The sequence below is a fragment of the Podarcis gaigeae genome (genome assembly GCF_964106915.1).
Source record: "Podarcis gaigeae genome assembly, chromosome: 9".
Taxonomy (NCBI): Eukaryota; Metazoa; Chordata; class Lepidosauria; order Squamata; family Lacertidae; genus Podarcis; species Podarcis gaigeae.
This window is the reverse complement of record NC_139685.1, coordinates 19,875,097-19,900,922: the sequence shown is the minus strand read 5'-3', so window position 1 is coordinate 19,900,922 and position 25,826 is coordinate 19,875,097. Positions and strand designations below refer to the sequence as shown.

At 42.6% G+C, this 25,826-nt stretch overlaps 2 protein-coding genes and 1 long non-coding RNA gene across 8 annotated transcripts in view; 1 reads left to right on the top strand and 2 right to left on the bottom strand.

The window, feature by feature from the left end:
- SMIM14 (small integral membrane protein 14) overlaps positions 1–23,249 on the top strand; it is a 37,474-nt gene extending 14,225 nt beyond the window's left edge. For all 6 annotated transcript variants that reach the window (XM_083755110.1, XM_083755112.1, XM_083755111.1 and 3 more), the window contains 4 exons: positions 1,788–1,905; positions 10,695–10,743; positions 17,414–17,562; positions 18,912–23,249. In XM_083755110.1, the coding sequence (XP_083611236.1) occupies positions 1,831–1,905; positions 10,695–10,743; positions 17,414–17,562; positions 18,912–18,944 (306 nt within the window). In that variant the 5' untranslated portion in view covers positions 1,788–1,830 and the 3' untranslated portion in view covers positions 18,945–23,249. The remainder of the gene's footprint in view (positions 1–1,787; positions 1,906–10,694; positions 10,744–17,413; positions 17,563–18,911) is intronic.
- Positions 1–25,826, bottom strand: part of LIAS (lipoic acid synthetase) — a 139,084-nt gene that overhangs the window by 76,832 nt on the left and 36,426 nt on the right. The window lies entirely within an intron of this gene.
- LOC310852199 lies at positions 19,193–24,722 on the bottom strand. Its single transcript, XR_014568031.1, has 2 exons — positions 24,641–24,722; positions 19,193–24,551 (listed from the first exon to the last, which is right to left on the bottom strand). It is a non-coding gene; the product is annotated as an uncharacterized lncRNA (long non-coding RNA).

Sequence of the window (25,826 nt, the reverse complement as noted above, 5' to 3'; positions counted from 1 at the left end):
GAGTGTTTACCTACCCATGTTTATCAGAGGTTGTAAACCTCATTGTAAACTTCCTCATTGCTTTGGTACGAAGCAGGTGATAATCCTTTTGCTTGCTGAATGCTCAGGAGGAGGATATACTACTGGGAGTCCAGAAGGAGTTGAATTTTAATTTGGAGGCACACCAGATCATTAAAATGGCTCCTGTGCCCTTTAACACATTTGTTTTATTGTTACAGTGGTACCTCGCAAGATGAATGCCTCGCAAGACGAAAAACGCGCAAGACGAAAGAGTTTTCCGTTTTTTGAGTCGTTTCGCAAGACGAATTTCCCTATGGGCTTGCTTCGCAAGAAGAAATGTCTTGCGAGTTCTTGCGAGTTTGTTTCCTTTTTCATAAGCCGCTAAGCCATTAAAAGCCGCTAATAGCCGCTAAGCCGCTAATAGCCGTGCTTCGCAAGTTGGAAAAACTGCAAGACGAAGAGACTTGCGGAACGGATTAATTTCGTCTTGCGAGGCACCACTGTACTGAAGTATATCACATAGCATTAGAACTTGTGATCAGTACATTTCAGAAGTTACATGGAGGTTTCTCTTTCCTCTTCTTGCATAGGCTTTCAAATATAGACCTGCCACATTGCTTCAGCAAACACCTTATTTCCTTAATGTGTATGTTTGTTGATTAATAGTTATGCAGGAATGAAGAGGTTTGCAGAAGTGAATTGGCAGGCAGGATGAACTTGACCCCTTCCCTATCCACTGATTATCTTAATGCAATACCTCTCACACTTTTCTCCCGGTTGGGCTTATGTCTGGGCTCTGAACATGCTGTACCACTGAACTACAACCCTCACCATGGTTGGACTAAATACTCATGCTCACAGGTCTTTCCTTTGCAATGAACCTCTCTGAATTATGGGAAACTGTATTTCCCCTGGAATGTGTGATTTTTCTCTTCTATTCATCCTACTTCCCACCTGGATTACAGGGGGCAATATCTAAATTTGCATGGGGTGGCGGTGGAATACAGAAGGAAAAATATACTTTTTCTAGGCATCATAAGGAAACAGCTGTAGAACTGCCCCCTCACTATTTTTTGTCCCTGTGGAGTCTGGCAATGAAATGGTTAATTTTGCAAAAGGCAGCACCACCCTGTCCAGCCAAGGTTAATAGAGATTAAGTGCCCTGGAAGTTTAAGTTAATTGTGACGTGTTCTTCTGGTTTCAATGGGACCTCGGCTTTATCTGAATTGTAGTCAGGAAGTTTCTGGGCCGTGTATGACGAAAGAGTGGTGGGATGAGATAAGGTACGTCAGACAAAGCATATTTCTTTACGGTTAAACTACACTGAAATAAATTGGACTCACTTCAGAGTAAAGCTAGTTGCAGCTTTTAAATCCTTCTGGTCCAAGGAACTTAAATTGCAAAAAGATCCCATTCCATGGGTTTTAAGTATTCCTTAGCTACGACTGGCTTTTGCTGGACTTGTGCCCCATATCTATCAGGAGCGTTTTGAAGCTGACATCTTCAAAAAGAAAAAGGCGCCAAATTTAAAGCACATCAATTTTTTTATGGTGCGCTCGGAGTGTGATCCCCATTTTCCCCTGGTCTGACCTCTCAAACTGGCAATGGGAAAGAGTCTTCTTTCGCCTGGTGCCGCTTGAGCTTTCCCCACAAGGGGAAAAGGTTATTCTGAATTGCTGGCCTCAATTCAAGTTTAGACTCTAGCCTGAACGAAAATGGGTAAACCTTTGTCTGAAAAGAAAAGGAAAACAAAGTGTAGCTAACACACAACCCCTTGTCTTTTCTAGGTGTTCGTTATCAAGGACCGGTTTTAGCTTCATCTGAATAGCCATGGCAGAAGGTGGATTTGATCCCTGCGAGTGTATCTGCTCCCATGAACACGCCATGAGGAGACTGATCAATCTGGTGAGAGACATTTGCCTTTACGTTCCTTTCTTTCAAAACAAATTTCAGCCAATTGCATAGCTACTGCTGAATAGCCTTCTTGAGCGCTTGCTCGTGTAGTCTTTCAAAGTGCATGCCAATCTCATAATTTTTTCTTAGCGCATTCTTTCTACAAATCCTTCAAGGGGCTACATCTATTATCCATAGGATGGACAGGTAGATACACTGTTAGATGATAGGGAAACCTTCCATCTGAGCATTGTCGATTTCACTTGTGCTGTCAAAAACAAGGGTGAGTCCTTGGGAGCGGGTTCTCCCTGCCCTCTCCTCCTTCCCTCTCAATATTTTGGGGAGATGTGCACTCTGGCACAGATGAACAGCACAGTCTTGGAAACTAGTCGAGATAAAATCCATGGAAACAAAGCGCTGTCTAAGGGTAGGGGGAAAGTAGATTGGCTGGAGGTTTGCTTCTTAGATTTATTTAAAGGGCTATACAAGTACTTCTGCAATTGAATGGTGTCATGGGAGACTATCCAACATGTGTATAAAAGAGAAGAACTGGGAAAATAAAGGAATGATCCAGCCATATTTAAATACTCCTTTGTTTCAGTGGGAGATCGTTAAAACAAGATTGAAAAGTACCATAACACTGACAGGCTTGTACCTAAGTTTAAAAAGGACTTTATTTTTTTTTACCCCGCGGGAGGGAAAATACAGCATTTTACTTGGAACCAGGCTGGGGATCCACTTGACTGTTGGGAAAATGCAGCTTCTGGGTGTGTTACAATCACTTCTAGGAATTTATTCCTCAGGAGCCTTTTCAAACAGTGAACATCCTGTTTCAATCCAAGCTGGCCACGATAAGAACCTTGAACGTTTAAGAATTAGGGGCCCTCATTTGCTTGCTTTCCTCGTCCTGACTCACCACTTTTTCCTTTTGTGTCATGTCTTCTTACATTGCAATCCTGAGGGCATTCAAAAGCTGTACTCAGAGCTTTGAATAAACAAATGCAATAAACAAGATCTCGGCAACCCGAGGATCCTACTAATTCAAGCTCCATTAACCTGCGGGGGGTAGGAATCACAAAACCAATCTACTGTGGCTGGTAGTTTCCCTTTGCCATGAGTAACGGATGGTTGCAGTAACAGGCAGTCATTGAAGAGAAGGAACGGTTCTGTCCAGCAGAGAGGACAGATAAAAATTAGGGTTAGCATGTTGACTTAGAGGAGTGATAAGGAGACAGGAAATGTGCATCTGTGCCTAGCTAAAATGAAAGGTAGGGAACAAGAAGAAAAAATGGAGGCTACGGGGCCTAGTGGTGTGGTCTGGGAGAGGTAGGATGAGCATATATGTGTGAGGTTTTAATTTTATTTAGAGGTGATTTAGGGGAAATTTAATTGTGAATAGTGTTAGGTTCCAATGAGTAGCTTTGTGTTTTGAGGCTCATATATCCCGGCCATGTGTTCTGCTAAGTTTCTGGAGGGCCAAGGTCTTTTGCCTCTTAGGCTCTTATCAGTTTTCCTTCTGTGAAATGGATGTTTTCTTGCAGTAGTAACTACAGTCTTTCTCCATGTCCCCACAGCAGCCGTTTTGTGAATTCTGTGTCCAAAACGGGCCAGCCGTTTTGCAGCAGTGCCCACATTGCAACTGCGGCCACAGACCCCAAAATGTTGGAGGCCTGATATATATAACAGTTGTCATCAGCAACTTCGTCAAAGTCAATTGAGACTATATCAGATAAAATAGGTTCAGGATGGAGTCATAGAGGAATTAATGCAAATGAATCCAGTGAGGTAGGGGTGTATGTGTGTGTGAATTCTAGAAACACAAAATCCTTAACATACTGCATCTTGTGTCAAATGTGAGGGAGGGGCATTTTTGAAGGGACATTACTGTATATGAATTTTGTTTTAAACTGCCGAGGAGGGAAATGAAACTGGCACACAGTCTGTCTGTTAAGGGGAGATCATATCTCAAGTTCTACGAGGTCTAAATACTTGCTTTTTAAAAAATGGAAGCTGGAAATTAGGTTCACTAGGGGGCAACTATCTCTTGTGGATGCCCATTTCCTATAACCTTATCTCCAGAATGTGTATAATAAAGGCAAGGCTATCTCTAGGGATCTTATTAATACTACTATATATTTTTCCATTATTTTTCTATCTTGCCTACGTCAACGTTGCCCTCTTTTGGTAGGGAAGCAACACTGCAAGGTGTGTGTTTAGAATAGTGGTGCAAGTAAAAAACTCAGTAAGTTATGCTCACATGGTTTCTATTTTTACCTGGTAAGTATGGTAGTATGTCACATAATACAAAATTCTGCTTGGAGCTCACCTGCAATCAAGCCCCATTGAAATTAATGAAACATGTGATTCCTTCAAATCAAATTTCAAAATGTGTTAGGTACAGTTTATCCTTATCTACGTCTGCAAAATGTCTGCAGTCTTGTGCAGAGCTCTCCCTCATTGGAACAACTCATGTTCTGCAAAGCTTATTGAAAGAGCTTGCTAGATCAAAGTCAAAGCAGAAGCGATTAGAGAGTTTTCCATTTGCCAATAAATAAAGCTGAACCTATTGATACGTTCTCTCTCTGCTTGTAAAGTGTGTGTTTTTGGTTGATGCTAAAATAGGAGAAAGGACAGGTGTGAGAAAGCTTCAATACAGTCTGGAAAATCCTGTGTGTGTGAAATCTCTAATTCCCCTATCCCTCCAGTGCAGAAGGGATCAAGGGCTGGCCACTGTAAAAAGATGGAAGTGAAGCAAATTGCATAGGTGAACACTCATCTGATAGCACTGGAACAAAAAAGGAGGAGGGACTTGTGCTTAGGAAATGCCCCCTGGAGAATCGCCATCAAAATTTAAAGGATGGGGTTGGGGTTGACCTATGGCATACGTTCTTGGATTTCTTGGTCCACCCACCACCCCATAATCCTTTCAGTTGTGTGGGATGATTGCAGGGTAAATGAATGCACATCAGATTGTGTTGGAGATAAGCAGTGTCCAGTGCACAGCGGAATGATGAAAAGTACGTGCCAACATGCTCTATATTACTTTATTTACACTTCAAAGCTGGTAATTTACAGAAAAACGTCTTCCCTCTGCCGGAGCAGAGAAAGGCATCCTCTCTCCTCTAAAGCACGGAGAGAATCACACCACTGAACTGCAAAGAACAGTGAAAAACAGGAAACCAGTGTACGTCACATCCAGTCTCCCTTCCCGTGAGAAAACCCAACAGCACTTGACTGTGGAATGTAAACATTGTCTTGTGACAAGCACTTCGCTGCTCAGTGAAGGAAGCAGAAACCAACATCCTCCCCCTTTCTGTGAACATCACTGGGCAGCGTGTTCGTACAATATCAGTACAAACCCAACTTCTGCACATAGGTACAGTGTTGATCCCTTGATACAATCTTGGACAATACATCAGCAGGAATTTCATTACCTGGCATATAGGACACCGTTACGAGTCCCTTTTGAATACGTTCCCTAGCATGTTGCAACTTCAATTGCAAGTGCTTCGTGCTTTGCTTACAACCTTCAGAATTCAGCAAAGCCAAACATGCTTTGTTGTCCTGGTAAACCTGGATTGGACATTTGACAGGAATTTTCATGTCTTTGCACAATTGTAACAACCATTCACAATCCTTAAGTGAATAAGACAGTGCATTCAGTTCAGCTTCACAAGTACTTAAGCTAACTGTTGTTTGCTTCTTGCATGACCAATCAAATAGACCCTGATTGTACTTATAGCAAACTCCAGACGTACTTTTCCTGTCTGTAGTGTCACTTCCAAAACTTGCATCTGCAAATATCTCAAGACCACCAGACTTTTGATTGTTAAATCTCAGTCTGTAATGCATAGTGCCTTTCAAATACCGCGCTATGCGTTTCAGAGCTTTCCAATCCTTAACAGTAGGATTGTTGACTTGTCTGCTTAGCAAATTACAGCTAACAGCAATGTCAGGTCTTGAACATCTGGCAATGAAGTTTAGCTTGCCTAGCACACTTCTGTACAGTGTAGTATCAGAAAATGCTTCTCCAGTGTCATCTACCTGATAACCTGTTGTCATCGGTGTGTCCACAGGGTTAGCATCCATCAGGTTTAGTTTGCTTAACACATCAGCAATTTTACGTGACTGGTGTACTAGAATGTTACCATCTTGATCTCTCTCTATTTCCAGAGATAGGTAGTTGTTTACCTCACCAAGATCTTTCATGTCAAAGTGCTCTTTCAATTGAGCTAGGGCATTATTGTACATTGTGACATCCTTCCAAAAGAATAAAAGATCATCAACATAAAACAAACAATACAGTTTCTTTTGCCCCTCCTCTTTGACAAATACGCATGGATCAGCTTTCCCTTGCTTAAAACCTAGAGAAAACAATACTTCAGTGAGTTTTGTGTGCCAACACCGTGCACTTTGTTTGAGACCATAAAGGGACTTCTTCAGAGCACAAACAAATCCCTGTTTTACCTGTACGCCATCAGGTGGAAGCATATAAAGTGATTCATCTAGAGATCCGTACAGAAAAGCTGTATTCACATCATGGTGACTAATGTGTAGATTCTCTTCTGCAGCTAGCTTGAGCATAAGCCTAATGCTCTCATACCTCACTGTGGGTGAGTAGGTCTCGTGATAGTCTTCACCTGGTACCTGTGCAAAACCTCTGGCTACCAATCTGGCTTTGTGTCTGACTATCTTGCCATTTTGATCTGTCTTCGCTTTGAAGACCCATTTGCTTCCAAGCAGTTTCATTCCTGGAACTACTGGAACAAGGTCCCATGTCTTGTTCCTTTCCAAGGAATCAAGCTCAGCCTTCATGGCATTTAACCATGGCTCAGCTTCCTTTGAATCCAAATCCTGGATTTCTTGGAAACTTGAAGGTTCAAATACCTTCTTGGAGCTTTTAACAGCTGTTACTGCTATCTTAGCAAACTCATCAGCAAATCTCTTTGGAGGTCTGCCTTTTGTCGCTCTCTGTGACCTACGAATTAGCCTTAAGTCTTCAATACTCTCCTCTTCCTTCTTAGGAGAAAAGTGACCTATTGTGAACAATGGTTCCTCTAATTCTTGATCAGAGCTTTCAGAGGGTCGCATAGAGGCTTTCGCACTCTTGAAATCCTCTGAATCACCCGATTCAGTTTCAGACTCAGAATCAGAACCTTCATCAGTGGGTGTGGGTTGTTGCGGTTGCTTTTGACTATCCTCAGTTTCATCACTGTCATCAGGATAACATTGGAAAATTCCCACATTCTCCCCCCACTTGGCATTGTACTCAACACTTCTTGTGAGCTTAATTTCCTTAGAGTCAGTCATCATTATTCTGTAAGACCCTTTCTGATAACCTAGAAAGATACCATGCAATCCACGCTTGTCTAACTTGGAGTTTTGTGGTGAGTGAACCCACATGTCAGAACCAAAAATTTTCATGTGTTTGATGTATGGCTTCTTGCCAAACATCTTCTCATAGGGGGTACAACCAATCGCTGAAGATAACCTGCGATTATAACTGTAAGTGAAACATGAGAGAGCTTCGGCCCAATAACTCTCTGGAAGATTGGCATCATGCAGCAAGGTTTTTAACCCTTGAAGCAATGTCTGATTTGCTCGTTCCGCAAGTCCATTCTGCCATGGCGAACGAGGACTAGACAAATCGTGTTGAATTCCTTTCTCAGTCAGAAAAGCTTCAAACTGCTGAGAAGTGAATTCTCCCCCGCGATCACTGAAAAGAGTCTTTACCTTCTTACCATGCACATTTTCCAACCAAGCACAGAATTCCTTGAACCTTGGAAAAGCCTCTGATTTCTGCTTGAGATTGTACACATAAATATACCTGGAAAATGCATCAATGAGAACCATGAAGTACCTGTTTCCACCCAAAGAGGGCGCTAGTGGTCCAACCAAATCAGCATGAACAACCTGGTATGGTTCTGTAGCTTGCCTACTAGACACCTTACCTTTCGCAGCCATTTTCACCTTGTTTGCTGCGCATGCCTTGCACTTCATGTGGTACCTGCAGGGTTTAATAGTCATACCTTCAACCAAGGCAGGCATTTTAGATACTGCCTCAAAATGCAAATGACCAAATTTTCGATGAAAATCATGAATACATTCTGCATGCAAACTTTTGTTAGAACCTGCAATGCAACAAGTGTCATCCTGCACAACATCATCAAAATACAAAACATACAAACGATCAACATATTCAGCATGCAATACATAATCATTTTTCTTTGTGATGATGCACCTTTTGTTCTTAAAGGAAACGTCAATTTTCCGCTCATTCAGCTGTCCAACGCTGAGCAGATTATGCTTGGCATCTGGCACATAAAGCACATCCTGTATCGATAAGTCCAAACTGTGAAGAACAACAGTTCCGTAGCCTTTACTGGGGATTGTGTGGTCATCCGCCTGGTGAATCGCACCTTCCTGCGGTGTAAAAGACACGAACAGTCGCTTATCGTTGCACATGTGATGCGTCGCCGCTGAATCAACAACGAAGAAAGATCTAGATGTCTTCTGGACCTCTGCAACCTTTGGAGTGAAGCGTGAGACCATTGCCTTGTGCTGCGTTGTCCTGGACACCGGACCTTTGCCTTTGCCTCGGCCTTTTCCACGCGATGAGCTTTCGCTGCGCTGCTCTGTCTTGGCCCTGGGATATCTGCATTCCCTCTTCATATGGCCTAGACGTCCACACGTGTAGCATTTCACTGCCTTCAAAGCTTTGGCGCCATCTGGTGGTTCCACTGCACTCTGGGATGACGTCTGTGAAGACTCCCCCTTGCCCATGCAGCTATCACCCTGGCGGTCTGCTTCATTCTGAATCATGGCAGTATCACAGGCTACTGTGAGTTGAGCATTTGGCTGATTGGCATCAAATTCCCCACTTGCCTCATCCAGCCTTCTGCAGCTAGCCATCATGACTCTGGCATTAGCCTTCTGCGTCATCTCTGCTGCTTTAAATCAAGCTGCTTTATACAAGCTGCGTCTGTGTACAGCTGCTTCAATCCAAAAACAAATTCAAAAACAGCCTCTGCTTTGTGAACCTGTGCCTTTCTGCTTAACTGCTTTGCTTATCTGCAGCTGCTTCAAACCGCATTCCAAAGGCAAGTTCAAAAGTGAAAGTTCTCTCTGCTGTCTTAAATTCATGCTGCGACACTGCTGCAGCTGCTTTACTTTCGATTTCCCCCAGCATAGGAAAAATTTATCCTTCTAGCCTTTTGCCTGTGCCACGGCAAAACCGGCTATAAAAGTTCAAAGTCCAGCCATAAAGCCATTAATTAGAAGCTGGCAGGCTGCCCGGAGCTGTAGCACATACCTCATCAAATCATCTTGACGCGCAGAGATATCGTCCGATCCGGCCCTCTGCATTCCGATCCTTTGCCGGCACTCCAATTCTTTGCTCCTTTGTTCCTTTGCCAGGAGCCCGACTTCTGGAGTCCATTCTCAAAACACTGCGTTTTTCTGGGCCCATAACCAAATGTTGGAGATAAGCAGTGTCCAGTGCACAGCGGAATGATGAAAAGTACGTGCCAACATGCTCTATATTACTTTATTTACACTTCAAAGCTGGTAATTTACAGAAAAACGTCTTCCCTCTGCCGGAGCAGAGAAAGGCATCCTCTCTCCTCTAAAGCACGGAGAGAATCACACCACTGAACTGCAAAGAACAGTGAAAAACAGGAAACCAGTGTACGTCACATCCAGTCTCCCTTCCCGTGAGAAAACCCAACAGCACTTGACTGTGGAATGTAAACATTGTCTTGTGACAAGCACTTCGCTGCTCAGTGAAGGAAGCAGAAACCAACAGATTGTTCGTCTGAGTGTTTTTGTAGTGTGGCCAAATTACATTGCTACATTAAACATGCTTTTTAAAAAGCACGTCTAAGCTTGCCGCTTCTGTTGTGAAGGAAACATAGTCACATGGGGCCCTTAGCTATTTCCCTGCCAAAAATCCACCCCACATCTGCTCCTTGTACACAGATGTGACGTTTTTCTGCGAACGGTACCTTTAAGGATAAACAGCAGTTGATGGGAAGGGAGGGGCAGGTTTTGGCAGGGAAACTGGTACAGTGCCCCAATCTGGATCAAGACCCTGTCTAGCTGTTTTTCTTTTGAAATTAAAGCCACCAGTGCTTAATATAATATAGTTTGTCCCCAAGTGAGCATTCCATTGAAAATGATGTAGTGTGGTGAGACCGCATTTGCTCTGAGATGCGCATTTGGACATATATCTGGCTTAGGTCTGCTCTTTCTGATCCAGTAGAACAGGCTTCCTCAAACTTGGTCCTCCAGATGTTTTGAGACTACAATTCCCATCATTCCTGACCACTGGTCCTGCTAGCTAGGGATCATGGGAGTTGTAGGCCAGAAACATCTGGAGGACCGAGTTTGAGGAAGCCTGCAGTAGAAGGTTGCGTCTGGCTAGAGATTTGGAATTGGTCCGCACTTCATTCTTTTTAATAGCAGCTCCTCCATGTTGTACAGCCAACTGCTTTGGTTTCAAAAGCCAACTATGATGTGGTGTATTGGGAGGGGCTACTTAAAAAAAATGGAACAACTTTTTCCAACCAATGATTATCACCAAATTTCTAGCACTTATTGAAAAGCTGAAAAATAAAGAATTTTGATATACAAGTAAATTTTTGAAAGTAAAACCCATGTAGTTAACAAGTTAACTTCCAAGACTTCGCACTTGACTCTCCAAAGTTCATTTGATTTCAGAAATTCTGAAGACTCACCCACAAATCTTAGAACGGATGAAGTCTCTTTTTTCTCTAAGCAAGTTTCTGTTTTCTTCATTTCAGTTACGGCAATCCCAATCCTACTGCACAGACACGGAATGCCTTCAGGAACGTGAGTAATAGGGAAATCTTGCATGTATATTTTTAAACGCTTTTGTATATTGCTTTCCAGCACAAAGCAACTCAACAGCTGTTTTTATATATATCAACAGAAATATATCCAAAAATTAATAATAATACAATTTAAACACCAATAAAACAACAGCCACAAGCATTACAAAATACAGGAAGATAGTTGGACAGAATAAATCTAAGCATGCCATCTTCATCATGCAACAAAATCCCATGTAGATCAGAAAGCTTTCTGGGGGGTCTAAGCTTAGGAGGGGGGGGGCATCAATACAAAGGAGGCCATACTCTGGTTCCCCATATAACAAGCTGCTATCATCAATGGAAATGGCAAGTGGAAGTGACCCTCCTGCTAATTTCAGGGCTAAAATAATTAGTGTTAAGGAATAGATTCAAAGGAAGAGATTATGTCTGAGGGCTAAATGTGCATTAGACTGAGTTTCATATTTCACCTTTTTCTTTTCTTTTCACAAAATACCACTGGGATTGTTGCACTCTAAAGTGGGAGAACTTCACAGAAGCAGGGAAATACCTCTTAGGTTTTCTCTCTGATCCCCCTCCCATTTAAGATGTTCCCATCTACTTTCTTGCTGCAATTTGGGAGGGGTTTTGTTTTAATAAATGGAATAACCACTGGATAAGAAAGGATTCAGAAGCCCTTTCTCCCTGTTTAGGACTTCTGCTTTAGATTGTTATCTCTGCAACTGTATTTTACTTTATTTAGTTCACAACTTTTTATATACCTTAGTTGTAATAAAACTTAAACGTGGTTTGTTTTCTAAAATAGAATATGGGGGGACGGGACAGTGCATGGCTGAGGGCTAGGGGTGGGTCTTGCTCTGTGAAAAGTATCATCAGATTAGGATATCAAAACAGCATTTTGAGAAATTTCAGGGCCATGCGTTTTGATCCAAACAGAAAAAGGCCTAGATAATTCAGAAAGAATAGTGCCATTGTATACCTTGTAGTATTGGTAATTTCAACCAAAGGAAGTTTTTTTTCTTAGTTGGAAGTTGATCTTCCAGTTTTGGAATGCATAACCGTTCCAGCCAGGTACTAGTGTACACTGATAAAGACCCAGGTTCATGATTCATCATGCCAGATTGCACACTACAGTCTTATTTTCCAACTTTTCTACTCTCTTGGAAAAAAAAGGGGGGAGGGAGTTGGCAGTGATTGGATGTTTAAGAGCGATATAAAAATACAGTGAGAATCAGCTGTGAGTAAGAGCATGTTTGGAATTTTTACATAGTGTGTTGGGGCCAGTAAGAGGCTATGAGTATCCAGACCTGGAGAGTTAACGAGTTAACTGCATGGCCAGCTATCTAAATGCTGGAACCTCAAGTGCAGGCAAGGCAGAAAGCACCAGGCTTAGGCAACCCAGAAGTTTCATGCTGCTTGCCAGCCAATTGCAAGGGCAGATGTTGTACGCCTATGGTATCTTTGACGTCTGGGGGCCATAGCTGTCAACCTTCCCTTTTTTTGCGGGAAATTCGCTTATTCCAGTGCCGTTTCCGGCTGCTATCCCGGATTGTTAGATATCCCATAGACTGTCCCTGGGACAGGTGAGGCTGCTGATCCCTTATTTTTTATGCTGCTGATCCCTTATTTTCAAATCTGAAAGTTGACAGCTATGCTGGGGGCCTGTAGTCAACAGGGAATGGCTCACTAGACTACATTTTGACTTGCTCCCTTAGATTCTCAGTTTCATCTCCAGATTCCCTGTCACTAGCTGTCTTCTGTATTTATTTTGTGCCCTCCCCCCAGCCTTCTCTTAAACCGGAAATGAGGAACTCCAGATGTTGTCAGACTCCAATTCCCATCATTCCTGATTGGCCAAGCTGTCTCGACTTATGAAAATCAGAGTCCGACAGCATCTGGAAAATCGTAGGTTCCCTAAGCAGAGCTCTGGAGAGCGTAGATCCTGACACACAAATGACTTTGGGAACTTTATATCCTGAATTTCTGTCTTATACGAAACCCTCGAGGTGGCTTGCATATAGAATTTATGGATTCTGGCACACAATTCATTTAGGAGCTTCACACACACCCGGTTTCTGTTCTTATATAAAACGCTCATGGTGGCTTACATATTAGAATTAAAGGGGGGGACCAGGGAAACATACTCAAAACAGTTTAAAAGAAGATGGGAACAGCAAATAAAAATTGCAGACACTTTCCACACACACCCCATATCAACTGAAAAGACTAAATGCCTAGTGGAATAATAAGCTTATTTCTAGATTTGAGGTGAGGGAGCTTAGCTCGAATTGGCAGGGAATTATGACATCTGCTGTGTTGTTTTCCCTTAGTCACATCTGCTGATAGGAATGAAGAGCTGGAGGAGTGCAGCAAGTGGTTTGGGAGCCTATGATTATTTTGCTTCCTGTCTGAGACCCAGCTTATACAAACAAACCCTTTTGGCCAATGATTACAGCAGTAAATGCTGGAACTTTGGGTGGTGTTTAGTTTGGGAAGCAGGAGGGCAGGGGCTCTGCTGAAGTCAGTCTGACGTCTGTTCCATTGCTGCAGATGAATGAATCATTATGAAAACGATGACTTGAGAGGGGAACTCCCTGAATTTTGCACATTTGGAGTCTTTCTGTGGAAGTGTGAAACTCTTGGGTTTGGTCTTTGCATCCAGACAAAGTAAAATTTACTTTTTGCAAGTAAAATTGGTGTTTAATGACACTGTTATGCCCATAAAGATTGGGAAAAGACCTTGCCAAAGCAGAAACTTGGCGTAGAGACAGAGTAGCCCCTCTGGAGGCAGCTAATTCTGTTCTTGTCTCTGTCAGCTTTGATTGGCTCAAGCACTGGCTCCCTCGGCCTGAAAATGAGATGAGTGGTGCAACCCCATAGTCACCTTTGACTGGACTTAACTATCCAGGGATATTTTACCTTACCTTTTTGGCACTGACCACTCTTCAAACTGGCTTAGCTTAAAACAAGTTGGTGGTCTTCTGTTTCTTCAGACTATACTTTTATTTTGTCTTATCACCAAGGTGTGTTGCTTCTCCCTTTGTAACACAGTGGAGAGCAACCTGGGGCCCAAGTGCAAAGTGTAATTCCCCCCCACCCCTGCAGCTAATTTTGTGTGCCCTCCAACATTTACTGTAGCTTCTCAATTTCTCCATTCTATCAGTTTCTTCTTCTTTTTTTTTTTTTTGTTTCCTCCTTCTCTTAGCTTTCAAAATTGTGCTTTCCCTCTTTCTATATAGTTTCAGAAAGGGCAGAATTTTATTTGATGAAAATGAATTGGGTGTGTACGTATATAGCTCACTAAAGTCAGAATGGAATTGCTGTCCAGAAAATAACCCCATCAAACATAGCTCAGGGCTTACATCTGAGTAGACCTGCATAGGATTTCTAATCTGAGCTAGCCATGACGAAAACTGAAGAAGGGCAGTCTTTGTTCTGGATTATTTAATACATAAAACTTTGTTCCTGCCCCTCATCAGCCCTCCTCTGTCCAGCATTGACGTGTCCCACATGAGACTACCCCTGAGGGAATCCGACCCTCTCAGCAGGGGTCAGCAAACTTTTTCAGCAGGGGGCTGGTCCACTGTCCCTCAGACCTTGTGGGGGGCCAGACTATATTTTGGAAAACATCATAATGAATGAATTGCTATGCCCCACAAATAACCCAGAGATGCATTTTAAATAAAAGGACACATTCTACTCATGTAAAAACACGCTGATTCCTGGACCGTCTGCGGGCCGGATTTAGAAGGTGATTGGGCCGGATCTGGCCCCCGGGCCTTAGTTTGCCTACCCATGCTCAGCAGCATAAAGTTTCCCCATCCCTGCTTTACAGCACAAGGATAGGGCCCTTCCTCTCTGCCCCGTTGGCAAAGCCTCTGCATAAGATTGTGGTTATCATCATGATGTGAGCTGGGAACAAATAGTCCCCAGTCCAAATATCAGTTTAGCCGTGAACTTATTAGATGGCCTTCAGCAAGCTTCTAGCTCAGAGTTCTCATTTGCTGCATGAACAATATCCTGTCCTCTTTCAGCCGTACTTTGAAGGCTGTTGTAAAGATAATTTACGAAAATGTTTAAGCATGCCACAAACGTTTCAGACTTTTCCTATACCTTGGCAATTCTCACAATATGCTATATGATTATTAAATACTAACTGCTTTCTATTTAGTTTGATTACATTTTTAAATATGTATTCTTGCAATACATTGAGGAAAGGAGTGGGTAGTCAGAGGCTCGGTGTATATTGAACAGAGCTATGTCACAGGAGGAGGAAGAAACCTTACTCCTGAGGTTTTAAAAATCTATCATTTTAACTGCTTCCAACTCTGAGCTTATTTCCTGCTAGGCCTTCCCTCTCTGCCCCAGCCCCAAGGACACTGCTAATAACCTTTGCCCAAGGAAGCTGAAGGTCTCTTTCGCAGTTTGACATTGAGAGGGATGTCATACAGGAGATTCCTTTGGCGGATATGCAGATAACTGATGAGCCCTGGAAATAGGAGCTTCAAGTGTTGCCTTGAAGAGAACAGTTTCTTAAAGAGGTGGTCAGCTTATCTGTAAGATATTTGATGGATTTAAAACTCCACAGCAGCCCAGATATCTAGCTTTTATCTCTCACAGGCCCGGTTGCATCAATTGCTGTTATATTGCTGCCCAAATGATGAGTGAAATGAGGCCTCCAGAAGTTTAGGGGGATATTGTTTTGTGGGCTACAGAAGAAAAGCAGGGTGCTTATCAGCTTTCCTCTCTGAGAACTGTGACTACATGATACTGCTGCCTTCAATGTTCTTTGGCTACTTATGGCAGCAATCTTCTGGCACCGAGCTCTGAGCCGAATTAGTTTTCTGTACTGCTGCAAGATTAACAGAGCAAGCCAAACTGTTTATCAAGCCAGACTGTGGGAGGTTTGGACTGAGTGGAGGCATCCCTCTGCTCAGTAATCATGGCTGAGCAATCATCCCGTTTTTATATTATTTTTATTTATTCATTGAATTTGTATAGCACCCTTCGTCCAAAAATCTCAGGGCAGTTCACAGTGTAAAATCACAATATACATAATAAAAACAAGAACAAAGCAAACCAATAACCACCCCCTTGTGAACACATTTAAAAGGATATGGGATGTTCATCAGCCAAAGGCCTGGTTGAAGAGGAATGTTTTTGCCTGGCGCCTAAAGGTGTATAATGAAGGTGCCAGGCGAGACTCCCTGGGGAGAGCATTCCACAAATGAGGAGCCACTGCAGAAAAGGCCCGTTCTTTTGTTGCCACCCTCCAGACCTCTCATTGAAGCAGCATATGAATAAGAGCCTCAGATGATCATCACAGGGTCTGGGTAGGTTCATATGGGGAGAGGTGGCTCTGGAAGTATTGTGGTCCTGAGCTGTTTAGGGCTTTATAGATCAAAACCAGTAGTTTGAATTGGGCTATAATTGGCAGCCAGTGCCGTTGGGCCAGGATCGGTGTAATATGCTCAAACTGTCTGGTCCTGGTGAGCAACCTGGCTGCCCATTTCTGAACTAGCAAGTTTCCGAACCAGCTTCAGAGGCAGCCCTATGTATAATGTAATCTAACCTACAGGTTACCAGAGCATAGACAACAGTAGTTAGGCTATCCCTATCCAAAGCTGATGGAAGGCACTTTGCACCACTGAGGCACTGCTGCTGTGGATTTAATCAATTTGGTATTAACTTTATTAAATAATATTAATGTAAACATATTAGACTACAGTAGAGCCTCTACTTACGTCCCGCTCTACTTAGGCCTGTTCCAAGTCGTGACCGCGGCAAACCCGGAAGTAAACACCAGGTTTGCCGTGATTCACACACATGCAGAAGCGGCTGCTGCCGTCTGCACATCCACAGAAGTGGGCTGCCGCCAAATGTGCCTGCGGACAATGGCACTTCTACCAGCGACCTATTTTGCCGTAAGGACGGGCCTCCGGAATGGATTGTGGTCATGAATAGAGGTTCCACTGTATTTGTATCTTTGCAGAAATGTGTGTGTTCTGCATGTGTGTCTATATCTATATCCATCAGGAGGGAGGATATAGTGTGGAGGCCTCAATAGCTTCAGCCTTTTACTGCCACTACAAAATTTATATTGGTCAGTGGGTAGATGACGGCTTCTTGGTAACAATCAGCAATTATTCACTCTTTACATTTTCAAAAATTGTGCTAATGTTAGGGACCCTTGTTGACCAGTGAGTAAAAGACACAGAGGGAAGAAAATAAATATGGAAGTGAGAATGCTGAGAGCACCCATCGGTTGGAAAGTTGCCAAATGGCACCATAAACTTTCAGACATGAGTACAGATGAAATAACTAGCCCTGTGATCAGTTTAAAAGCCATTAAAGATGAAGTGGAAAAGAAGCAGACAGTGTTTAAGAAATAGTCATCTATTTCTTGAGGTTAAGGCTTAACAGTGACTCACAGGGAACCGTGTTTGTTCAGTGACTCAGGAGGTGGAGCTACTTTTCTCTTTCCAAGCCAGTTAGCCCTCCTTCAAGAGTTGAACTTATCTGACAAGCCTGAGATTCTACGTTAACTTGACCCTCTTGTTTCTCCCAAAATGCTGCGTAATCCCCATCTGGGTCCCCTTAATCGCAGTTAATTTTAAAAAGTGACTTGAAATTCTTCACTCTGCTTAATTCATGTGTTCTTTTCCTTCCAGTGCCAGGACCCAATCCGTCTGCTGATAATGACATCAGCGTGACAATGATAATGGTGGGCTGGCTGGTTCTGGCACTGGTACTGTTCTTGATGAGACCTGCTAACCTAAGAAGACCTTTTACAGCTGAAAAACCATCCAGCCCACATAATGTGAGTATTCCGACGTTTTAGTTAACCTCCCTACATAATGTCAAACGACGAGGCAGGGAGAGGGGAATATGTGATATAGAAGCCTGAGTTTCTCGAAGAAAAACCAAGACACAAATGCAATTCATATGTGGCTTTTAGCAAATTGTGCTACACTGTGCCAGTAATGCATTTTCCTCATCCATTCGGACGTTGCATTCCTGTTTACAAAACCGTTCGTGTTGCCATATGGTGCAGTCCTAAATAAAAAAGTACCTTAAAGCAGTGGTATCAACAAATGGAAATATGTAATGTTGTTACACACAGCAAATGCTCTCCCCTTTCATCCTGCACAACACACTAGTACTGCACAGACTTCATGCATGACAGATTTATAAAACCTTTTGAACAATTTCCCCAAGTTGGTTATACTTGTAGCACTTAATGTGGAAGATCAGTCACCCTTGCGTAGAGGAAGGAAAGGGAACAGAAAGAGGTCTGTGTATATTGTTTTTTTTGGGGGGGGGGGTTTAAGAGAGAGTATTGAAGATTCCCTGTTGTAGCTGGTATCAGGATCAGGCTGGAACTTGGGACGGTTTTTCATGGAACTGAGCCAGGGATAAGCTGACACTAAGACTACTAGCCCTCAGCACAGGAGGGTCTGCCCTGCTAACTAGACAATGACAGATGCCCACTTCCTGGTTCTAATAAATTTTGTGTTCACTCTGGAAGCATCTTCTTGGTCTATCAAAGGGAGTGATATGGGGATCTCTATTCACTGCCAGGCCTGAAGACATCTCTGAATACTTCCAGTTCTAAGTAGCTCACTCAGCTAGAGTCCTGTCTGTCCTTGGCACTCCTGGTTCTGCCATTGCATTCCCTAATGGAAACAAACTCAAAAAGGTGTACGGCGAATCTTGAAATGGACATCTTCTTATCTTATACACATTTCTTTCTTTTGTTCTAATCTTTCTTCTCTTTTGTACACATTCCTATTGTTCTAATGGCGGGTCCATAGAACAGGGACGTTTTGGTGGTGGCCTGCTGTTGTGGAATTCAGTCCCATGTGACATGAGGAAAGCTTCATCCCTTGATACTTTTAAATGGGCCTTGAAGACCCATCTTTTTGTCATGGCCTTCAGTGAGTAACTTGCAAGCAATAGAACTAGTGCTGAGTTCTGGTTATGTATGTGTTTTAAGTTATGCTGGGTTATTTGCGCTAGCTTTGAGTAGTTTTAAGTAGATGCTTTATATTTTATTGCCTATGTTTTAATTTGTATTATGTCATGCCCCTTTACATAGAATCTCTGTCTTGAAAACCAGGCTGCTAAATGAAATTTTAATATATAAACCAGTGTATTCTTGACACACAGGGGCAAGAACCACCAGCTCCACCTGTGGACTAGACCTTACTGGAGGAAGCTCAGCGACTGTAACCTTGCACGACCAAAAGAACGAACGTGACCAGAATACTTCTCTATGTCGCACACAATACTGTTCTGTTCCATACATTTAAAATTGTTTTGCACCCCCTCCCGTTATATTTGAATAAGTTAACATATGTCGCATTTTTGCTGATGTTCATTGGACTCTAGGCATTGCACTTTGCAATAATATTCGAAAGAAAATTAAAGCCTAGTTGTCATTTTTCAAACAAATTGTTCTTTTCCTGCAGTCCACCAATAATGTCTCCGTGATCTATGTACATTTATGGAGTGGAGGGAACTGCACAGAAGTTCCTATTGAATGTGCCATTATCTATAGAGTTAATTTAGAACAGGGGTGGCTAATCTGTGCTCCTCTTAATATTGCTGGACTAAAACGCCCATCATTTCCAATCAGCATGGCCAGCAGTCAGGGATGGTGTAAGTTATTGTCTGGCAACATCCAGCTGGCCACACGTTAGCCTCCCCAATTCAGAAAAACCCAAATTGTATCTCATCAATACAACTTTGGATTTACTCTGTGCCTGCGAACCAGAATTGTTTCACAGGGATTCTGTCTACTATTTATATCTGTGTTAGTGTTGTCCAAAGTAAGTCCTTCTCTAAAATAAGGCCAAATTAAATGTATTTATTGGAAGCAAGCAAATAAATTTAGTATTGTATTAAGATAACTAAAGAGTGCATAACTAAATGTTGCATTTGAAACTAGGAATATTTACAAATACTATAATAAAAATAGTTACCTGTATACTTCTCTGTAGTGGATATTACAGTCCACAGCTACCTATATCCAGTTATTTTCTGTAAATGTAGGGCTCCAATGTGCACATGAAGCTGCTCTGGATTGTAAAGGTTTCCCATTCAGTTCAGTGGCAGGGCAGCAGCATGGTGTATGTAGGTAAAAATGATGCATTTGTAAGGATTTCTCCTGTCATTGAAGTTGTTAGAAGCCTTTGAAAGAAGGAAGCAGTCTATGCATTTTGGACTGTTTGTGGAACTGTAGATCAGAACACCTCAATACATCTTACTCGAATACTGGGGGGGGGGGGGGACAGTGACCAAATACAACAATCTCATTCTATTTTGAAGTCTATAGAACTAGATTTATCCTTGCTGCATCACTCCAATCTGCATTATTTATTTTCAGACGTTAACATTTTCACATTCTTAGAAACAGCATGCCAAAGCTGTGCCTCTAAGGCAAGAGTCCAGCTGCCATTTTTTTATGGATGGAATCAGCAAGCAGTAATGTAAAGACACCAAATGTTCACAGAAATAGAACAGATTGCTTGCAAATATTAAACGTAGTTTTAAGGACTGCCATTTGGATTTAAAATGTTTTATGCATAATGAATGACATTATTTATGTTTAGCTTTCCCTTAGACTGTGCAGAAGACAAAAAGGAGTCTTCAGGATTACTTGTGGGCATACCCAAAGACATCTTAAGAGACAACTTAAGTGTTGCTTAAATCCCCCGCAAGAGATATTCTGTATACCACAGAAACTGAAGTGCTAAGTTGAGGTGATAAAATTCTGGACTGTACCACTTGCAATTGCAGATGTGTGGAAGGTGTCATCGTTCTGAATGCTAAAACCTTTCCTGCTTCAAATAAACTATTGCATTAGAGAAGGCCTCATGAAACCTTTGTGTCTGATGGAATAGTTTACATCTTGCAGAGATCCCCTTCCTAGGTGCAGAAGCGTTCAAAAGCATGCACCTCCCACCTGCAGTCTCAAGTGTACAGCCCAGAATTCTGCTATCTCAGTATGCAATGTGTAGAACAGCTTTAATGCTGAAAGCATCCTCAAATTTGGCTTCTTTGAACAGACTTTTCAATGAGACATAATTTATGGTTGCCAGAAATGAAATGTAGCAATTGTAATTTGCATTTTTCTTACGCATTCTCAATTACTTTACTTTATTCTTGGAATGACCAACAGGAAAATATAAGATGGCTTAGATAATTTGGTATGCATGTACTCATAATTCCAGTTTTAACTACTGGAAAGGAAAATACATATGCAATAAGTAATTTAAGAACATTATGCTGTTCAGTCCTGTGCATGTTTACTTGGAAGTCCTATTATGTTCAGTGGGGCTTGCATCTGAGTAAGTGTTCCTAAGACTGCAGCTGGGAGTGAAACAAAACAACTCTGCCTGTTTTTCTTCATCAGAGAACAAAAAGAACCCTTTTATGTTTTAGATTGGCTATGAAGCTTCTTACTGACAATTTTATAGCAATTTAGCAATATCGCAGCAAAACAGCTTGCAATAATTTACAGAATCGTAGAGTTGGAAGGGACCATCGTTCTCTTCGATGGTGCAACCCCTAGCAATGCAGCAATAATGGCCTAACTCTACAAACAAAACATTTCTTTGGTCCTATACTAAATTTGCATCAGTGACCCCTAAAATATGGATCTCGAACAAAAATATTTTTGTGGAAGATGCCTTATACTGGATTGGTCTATCTTCCTCGCTGTTGCCTACACTGACTGGCAGTGACATTCCCAGGAGACGTTCCCAGTATGGTGTAGTGGTTAAGAGCAGTGGACTCGCAATCTGCTGAACCGGGTTCGATTCCCCGCTCCTCCACATGCAGCTGCTGGGTGACCTTGGGCTAGTCACACTTCTTCGAAGTCTCTCAGCCTCTCTCACCTCACAGAGTGTTTGTTGGGGAGGAAGGGAAAGGAGAATGTTAGCCATTTTGAGACTCCTTAGGGTAGTGATAAAGCGGGATATCAAATCCAAACTCTTCTTCTACTTGGAAATGCCAAGGATTTGTCTAGGACCTTCTTCATGCAAAGCAGATGCTTCAACACTGAGTTATGGCCCTTCTTGACTCCTTTCATCTTGTTATGGGAAAAGCCATGGCAAATGTAAACCAATCTCGTTGTGATTTACACTTCTACAGTAGAATAAATGTGCCTTAATAAGGGTCCTAAATTGTACCATGGTAAGGTTTTTTGTTTACGGGGGTGGGGGCGCTACTAGCAATTTTTTTCACGCACCCCAGACAACGTATGATGATTAACATTCTTGCTAACTTAGGAGCAAGCAGAACAATCCGTACTGTGCTTTAAGACAGTCTTTTGAGCATCAGAGAAGCTGTTTCAGATTGCTTAACCTGCCGCAAAACTGTGTTGCAGAAGATTCAAATGTTTTAAAAAATATATATGGTGGTGTTCATTACATTTAGCTTTGTCTATGATGGGCCTGTTGCTCTTGGTCTTCATGGATCGGCATGCTATAGTACAGCTAGGCATTGGAAGCTGACTTCCAGACATGTTTGTGCACCCTTGCCAAACCTGGCAAGGAACTCGAGGATTGCCAGAACAGTTTGAAAACCTCTGCTTTAAGATTTCAGATGGAGGGATGGTGGGGAAATAGGGGCTGCCAACCAACATGTAGTAGGGGAAATGGAAATATTCTGCTGAGAGGCCCAAACTGCATTCTCCCTCCTTTTCCAATACACTTACACTGTTGGTGGTTGAGGAAAGGAAGGTGTCCTTTAGTGCCTCTTTACAAGATTCACTTCTCATGAATCTTCTTAGAACTTGGTCTTTGTATTAAAGGTTCAGTGATCAGATGGAGACACTGCACAGCCTGCTTGATGGGAAAGAGAAAGCAGGCTTGCAGTTTATGCTTTAGTTTTTAATACTTTTAAAAAAAACCACACATATGCTTTGAATGCACAAGCTAGACATGGCATCAGGCTTTCTCACACTTAAAAAAAAGTTAATAGTAGCCACACAGGGCAGGGAGTAAGGAAGAGATTTGGACTAGGACCATGGTACTGAGGACAGGATCACCCTCTTTTCTAATGGTGTTTCCTAATGAAAGTCACCGCCACCTGCTAAACAGCTTCAGGGAGGGAGTTTTAATTGTAAGACTACCATGGGAGAAGAGGGCTATACCCCCATATATTCTACACTGCGGCCCTGATTAAATCCCATCCTACAGCTCCTATTAACTTGCTTCAAAACAAAGGGAAATCCTGATCACATAAATCTTCATTGACCCTAGATTCACATGTGCTTATAGAATATCAGCAGTTCACTTAGCCTTAATTTTCTGATGCAGACGTGAGTAATAATGTGACTTGTGTTTTTATAGTTTAGATTGGGAGGCTTTAAAATAGTTTGAATCATGCCAGACAAAAATCGTATCTGTGCCATTTGGGAATTTGCAGTTTTTTAACTAAGGTTTTTGCTTGTACTATGCACTTTTTAAAATGATCTAAATAAATAGTAACCATTAGTTACCCTCTGTGAATGCGTGGATTTTATACATGATCAGTTTGGGAGAGAAGTAACAATTTATCTAGTTGACTCTTTTAACTTAGGTTTTGTTTTTTGTTTTTTACAGCTCCCTCCTCCGTTCTTTTTCTCTTGGCTGCCCCATTTACATTTTTATGTTGCCATGATTTTTAGTTTTGGACCAAAGATCACAATTTGAAAAAGAACTGTTAAAAAACAAGGATAAACATCAGTCTAAAATGTATCATTTCTTGTTAGAATGGGAAACAAAAGACAAGCTAGTTAAAGCATCCAATGACACACTGGGCAATAATGTAGATACAGGACACAATATAGAACTGGACCTCTGGTAGAAATGAAATTTACTGTGTGTTATATGAAATTTACTGTGTGTTATTCCGGAAGTTCGTTCCGACTCCTGAAATGGTTCAAAAACCAAGGTGCGGCTTCCGATTGGCTGTAGGAGCTTCCTGTACTCAATCAGAAGCCGCATCAGACATTTGGATTCAGAAAAACATTTGCAAACCAGAACACTCACTTTCAGGTTTGCGGCATTCGGGAGCAAAACCATTCAACTACCAAGGTACCACTGCATTTGAAATTGATTCCTAGATGGTATTTAACTCTCAGTAGGTTGGCTAAGATGTATAACGTAGAATCAGATACGTGTTGGAAATGTAAAGAAATGGGAGGTACCTTTTTTCATATGTGGTGGACATGCAGAAAGGTGAAAGAGTATTGGGAAATTATTTATGATGAACTGAAAAAAAATGTTTAAATTTACCTTCCCCAAAAACCCAGTCCTTTTTGTTGGGAATAACCCAAGTAGAAATTCCCAGGTGCCAGTAGTTTATTTATGTATGCAACAACAGCAGTCCATGTATTGTTGGCCCCAAGAGGATTGGCAACTTAAAGATGTTAGAATATGCAGAACTTGCAGGTTTAACCCACAGATTAAAAGAGCAAGAAGAACATCTATTTAAAGAAGAGTGGAAAATATTTATTGAATATATGGAAAATAATTGTACACAGCTGAAAACGCTGGCAGCATTAAAATAAATCCAACAGAGTAAACGGTAACTGATTGATGTAAAAGTTTGAAAATTGATTTGAATGGTCATAGTAAAATATACAGGAAACCACGAACCATGGAAGGAGAAGCAAAGTCACTGGATGTTTCAAAGTTTGTAAAATGTTTAATTGGTTATGTAGCAAAAATGAAAACTCAATAAAATAATATATATATAATAAACAGGCTTATAAATAAAGTTAAGACACACACATCCCATCCCACAAATGTATGCCTCCTCAAGTTAGGCGTGCACTCTCCATTACATTTGTATATTTCCATTACATTTGTATATTGTATATTAATTTTTTTGCTACTATAAAATACCGTGCTGAAATGTTTAAAAGTCTCCGATGATCCTTGAATCTTCCCGCCAGCCTTGCCATCCTTTCCTGGCGCGCCTTTGGAGAACCACTTACTCACACCCCGTTCACGCCGCATATTCAAAGCCACTCACTTCCCGCCCCGCCCCCTCGCACGCTAAGAATTCTGGGAGCTGTAGTTTGCCTGGGGTGCTCCTAACTGGGGTGAGGCTCCCGCTCCCCTCACGGAACTACCAATTCCCAGTGAAGAGAGAGATGTGGTGGTCAAGCCACTCCGGCCCCAGCCTCTTTTATCAAAAGGTCGCTGCGTATCCCGTTTCCCTAAGCAAGACCTAATAAAAGCCTCCATTAAAAAATTAAAATAAAATAAAAGCGAGGCCGTGAGAGTGGCGGCCGCAGACGGCTTCCTCCCCCCCCCCCGCCCCAAATGCTTTAATTTCCCCTCAAACGCGGCCTGTCTGGACGGAGGAACCGAGGCGCTCGCTCGCTCGGCCGTCCGGAGACGGAAAGCGCGAGGTAAACCCTGGCCAAGCCCGGGAAAAGCCACGTCGCTGAGGCGGCGGGCGTGGGAAGATGGGCCGCGTAAGCGCTTCTCGTAGTCGCAGCCGCTTCAGGGCGCTCGCCTGGGTGTGCAGCAGGGATTTGAGGCCCGAGTTCCGGGGCAGCAGCAGCAGCAAAGCCGAAGCGGCCCCGGAGGCCTTGCCTGCCGCCACACCCAGCCCGCTTCCCTTAGCGCGGGAAGCCAGAGGCGACTAGGCCTCGGGCAGCAGCGTTTTCTTGGGCCTCCTCGCTGGGGGAGAAGGTAGAGGCCGGCTTGGCGGCCTCGGCCCAGCGTGACTGGGGAAACCTAGCCAAATGGGCGGGGTTTTAATTTTGATAATAAAAATATCAGCACCTTCGCCGGAGGAAGGAGGCGGAAGCGAGAGGCAGAATAAGAGACCCCGCTCGTCCTCTCAAGATCCTTGAGGACACCTCGCTCTCCCAAACGATTCCCACCCGCATTTTATGCTTCCCCATAAATATCCCCGCCTCATCTCTCCGGTAGGAGCTGCTCGCCTCCAAATACCTCCAAAAATAAATCTCATTTCCCCTCACTTCCTCCTCCTTTCGTCCCCGATCCCTTGCATGGGCTTCTGCTTTTCCTCCTTCCGAGATCCAGGGATCCTTCGCCCCCCTGCCGATTTGTTCCA